Source organism: Bolinopsis microptera, unplaced genomic scaffold (genome assembly GCF_026151205.1).
Source record: "Bolinopsis microptera isolate Bmic1 unplaced genomic scaffold, MBARI_Bmic_1.0 sca251, whole genome shotgun sequence".
Lineage (NCBI taxonomy): Eukaryota > Metazoa > Ctenophora > Tentaculata > Lobata > Bolinopsidae > Bolinopsis > Bolinopsis microptera.
In genome coordinates, this window is record NW_026972023.1 from 1 (window position 1) to 4,476 (window position 4,476).

The 4,476-nt window shown below is 42.8% G+C and overlaps 1 protein-coding gene across 1 annotated transcript; it reads left to right on the forward strand.

Moving 5' to 3' along the window:
- Positions 1-2,212: 2,212 nt before the first annotated feature.
- LOC134825874 (uncharacterized) lies at positions 2,213-4,151 on the forward strand (the record flags this gene model as incomplete). Its single annotated transcript, XM_063838062.1, has 1 exon — positions 2,213-4,151. A coding segment is annotated over one exon (1,939 nt), but the record flags the coding sequence as incomplete, so codon positions are not given.
- Between the last annotated feature and the right edge of the window lie 325 nt (positions 4,152-4,476).

A 4,476-nucleotide genomic window follows, 5' to 3' on the forward strand; every position in this document is an offset into this window, starting at 1 on the left:
AGAGGTTTTTGGGATAGAAATCCTTTTATTTGTTACCAGGTTTGGATGAATCTCACTCCCCTTCTCTGCAATATAGTCCACGTCAAAGCCTTCTTTGGCTAATGAAAGGCAATGCTCCTTCATACGAGGGCTTCGTCCAATATCACCAAGGACAATAACACCAACTTTGGTTTTGCTCTGACTGTTTCGGGAATGAAGAATGAGGAATACAGCTACTAACACAGCAAGGGCTGGCAACAATTCTATCATATTTGTGTACACTTCCTGAAAACATGATTTATCAATATTAAGACAAAGACCAGAATTGAATTTGTATTCTTCAGACAGGTATGCAAAAGGTATGACTACATAGTTTTTGGCCATTATTAAAGATATAAACTTGCGGTCTGAAACAACTTCTAACTGTTCAGTTTTGCAAGATAAAAGGCTGAAACTTGATCATTTGATGAAACTCAATCATTTCAATTTTTGGGCAATCTACAAAAATGTCGAAAATAACGGGCAATAGTTAAGTAACAGAAGGCTAAGACACTATTGGTATGAGGATAGTAAAGTAAAGTAGAGTTAAAACTGTGACATCACATTATCACACTTGTCTAAAAAGTATCATCACACTTTAGATATGAAAAAAATTGCGCCTGTTTTATCGTGGAGGCAAACGCTAGATTTCCATCCACTACAAGCTCTGATCAGTTCACTCCATAATATTGTGCTTAAGATTTGGGTAACCGCTTGTGATTCAAATCGATTACCATAGAATTGTTAACTTTACTTTCATATATTTAGGATATTGGAAGCAAAAAGTGATACTGTCTCATACACGTACAAATTTGACTCATGACATAATAATACATTCAAACTTCATAGGTAATTTGTTGCCAAATTTGTCGCCAAATAGAACATTTTCAGTTTGCATTGAAGTGACCAGTGGAGAAACGTACATGTGCCCCTCCCCACCCCACCCATCACTAAATTTTTGCCGTCTACCCAAATAAAACATATGTTATCCATTTTTTAATTTTTAAGTTAGGAATTGTTGCCCCCTCCCCCTCTCTATGAGATTATATCCGATAAAATGTCAAAAACATAATATAAAGATGCGGCGGAATAAGAGTGAGCGCCGCTTTGCTATAACCAGAGCCCTTTTTCTTTTTCTGCCGCCCAGTACGTAAAAATTTCAAAACCGGAAAAAATTATTTAATTTTTGCGCATATTTATATATAACGTTTTGTATTTGTTTTAAATCAACCCAAATAAAAATTGTATCGCATTGCATGTTGTTGTTTTTCAATTTAATCATTTTTGTTTTATCTGGCACACCAAGCCAGCCGGCCGGAGAGATAAGATATTATAAACATGACCATGACCAACATGAACATGATCATGACCAACGTCAACTTTGATACCTCATGACACTTTGTATCTATTAGAACACAACTAGAACAATCTTTAATTTTTATACATATACAACAGGTTTTAGGAATTGGATAACATGACCATTCCGTATTATAATATGCAGCATACACTGAGAGCTTATCAGCGTTTGTACACAGGCATTTATTATATAAGTGAATAAAGTTTGCCGAGGGTTGAAAAGTAGTAGTGCAGTAAAAATAGCAGAATTAGATATAAATTTGGAGCCAGTTCTTTAAACTGGCTTACTTATACTACTTAAAGGGTGTTTATAAATTTTATTTAGTTTTCTATTGAATTTATATTGAATTTTTATATAGGGTAATAGCTATATTATGTGTATATTGTTTGAATCATTTTTCATAAAGTTTGCCGTGTGTGGAGTATTTTGAAGCTTGTGGAAGTGGCTAATCAACACACCAACCTTACAACACAAACACCCAATCAACACATCAACCCTACCACCCAACTTTCATTTAATGACTCACTCATATCACTATTTGGACAGCATGCATCCACACTGGCCAAAACCACCTCTCACAGCATAGAACACATGGCCATTAACTCATGTCACATATCATTCCTGAAAGCCTGCCGTGATCACTCACTCATCCCTAAGGGACTCAGACTCATCAACCCACTATCCACCAAACGCTCAACTGAAGTCCTCACTCACGCATCTAACCTCCTCATCACTGAAAGACTCAACCACTATCGCCTCAAATATGCACAACACAAACGCACTTATGAGCACAACCTCAGACACATAGAATCACTCATAACCCCTCAATATTTTCAGAAACTAGGACACCTCAACACCAAAAAATCCTCATACACCCACAGAAAACAACTCCTTACTCACCAAAAGAAGTTCGCGGTACTACTCTCAGAATACGACACCCCGTTCCTCTCACCCTACGACACTCTTAAAACGCTCGACATACCCTCTCCCACATTTCATGGTCCCCTCCTCAAGACCTCACCTACCCCCAAGAAAGACACCACAGCCAAAACAGTGATCAACCTCTCTGGACAGACCCTCTCCACAGCTGAAACTGACGTCCTCTCCCTTGGACTGAAGTTCGTCCCGACACCCACCTCAGATCCTACCCCCGACCTGGCTCCCCTCATACAGAATATCACCAAACAACTAGGAGAAGGCATGGAAGCCTCAGCCACATATCAGGTCACCTCTGTATTATCTAAATTTGACAATAAACGTGACATGACCACCGACAATTTGACTCCACAACAACGTACCGCTCTTAAATCTTTAAAATCTAAGAAATCTGAATTGAAATTTCTTCCTGCTGATAAGGGCAACGCCACCGTTGTACTGACTCACGATCAATACATAACCAAAGTTACCGACCACTTATCCTCAGGTAGTTACACCCTCTTAACGAAAGACCCCACTCAATCCGTTACCACTAAACTACAGAAAGTCCTCAAGAAACTACACACCGACAAGAAGATCACGACCGACCTATACCACAAGATGCGCAACCTACATCCTAGATGGCCTCAACTTTACGGACAACCTAAGATACACAAACCCGGCGCACCTATCCGTCCCGTAGTCAGCTTCTACAACACCCCCCTCCAAGCCCTCCACAAAGTCCTCGCATCTTTCCTCAAACCCCTAGCCCAGAACCCCTTACGCCTCAAAGACTCTTCCGACTTCAAACATCGCTTCGACTCCTCTCTCAATCCCTCCTTCCACTACCACGCCTCCTTAGACGTCCAATCCTTGTACACCTCCTGTGACATGCGCCTAGCCCTCAAAACTGTCATCTCCTCCTTTGAACAGAACCCCTCTCGTCTTCCCTCCAATGTCACCACCACCACCATAGGCTCCCTTATCAACTTTTGCCTTGACAACTCATACCTTGAATTCAACGGCTCCTTCTACTCCCAAGACGAAGGTGGTACAATGGGATCCCCCCTCATTGTTGAACTAGCTGAAATCCGCCTTGCTGAAATCGAGACCTTAGCTTTATCCTCATGTCCTGACCCTCCAAACACTTACTCCCATTTCGTTGACGACGGCCTTGGATCTTTCAGAGACAGAAACCACGCAGAATCCTTCCTTACATTCCTTAACTCCCTTACTGAAGACCTCAACTTTACCCAAGAACATCCCTCTACAGACGGAACTATACCCTTCCTTGACGTTCTCATCCACCCTGACAAATCCACATCAGTCTACAGAAAACCCACCCACACCAACCTCTACACCAAGTACTCCTCCTGCACCACCAACTCATCTAAGAACGCAGTCATCCGATCACTGACCAGAAGAGCCCACAACATCTGCTCACCCCAACACCTTGACGACGAACTCCAGACAGTACGACACGTTTGCCTCCAGAACGGCTTCCCTCCTCACCGCATCACCACCATCATGGACGAAGTACAACGGAAATTCACCAACCCCTCTCGCCACCAATCCCTAGCCTCATTCAACCGACAGACCCGTGAACATGCCCTTAGTGTTTCTCTTCCTTTCCATCCCTCCCTATCCAAACCCATCTCCAAGATACTCGGACAACACGACATCAAAGTCACCCACTCCTCTGCTACCACCCTCCGCAACCTCCTCACCAAAACGAAGACCACACCCCCTACTCACCTCACTCCCAACACCATCTACGAAATTTCCTGCTCACAGTGCCCCTCCAAATACACCGGACAGACCTACAGACCCTTGGTCCACCGCATGAAAGAACACGAACGATGTTACAGACTCAACAACGCCATCGACGAATCCACAGACAGAATCAAATCAGCCCCTGCACATCATGCCCTGACCACCGGCCACACCATCTCCTGGAACAACATCGAAGTCCTCAAATCCCTCACCTCACGCTCCCAACTTGACCTCACAGAACACGCAGCTATACAAATACGACAACCAGCTATGAACAGAACAGACCGCGCACCCAAATGTAGTTCCCTCTGGGACCCCATTCTTCCTAAAATTGCCAAATCCTTAAAGTCCAGACCATCTGGCATTTCCTTCTCAACCTCAACAGAAGACTAAATTTTTATTGACATTGTACT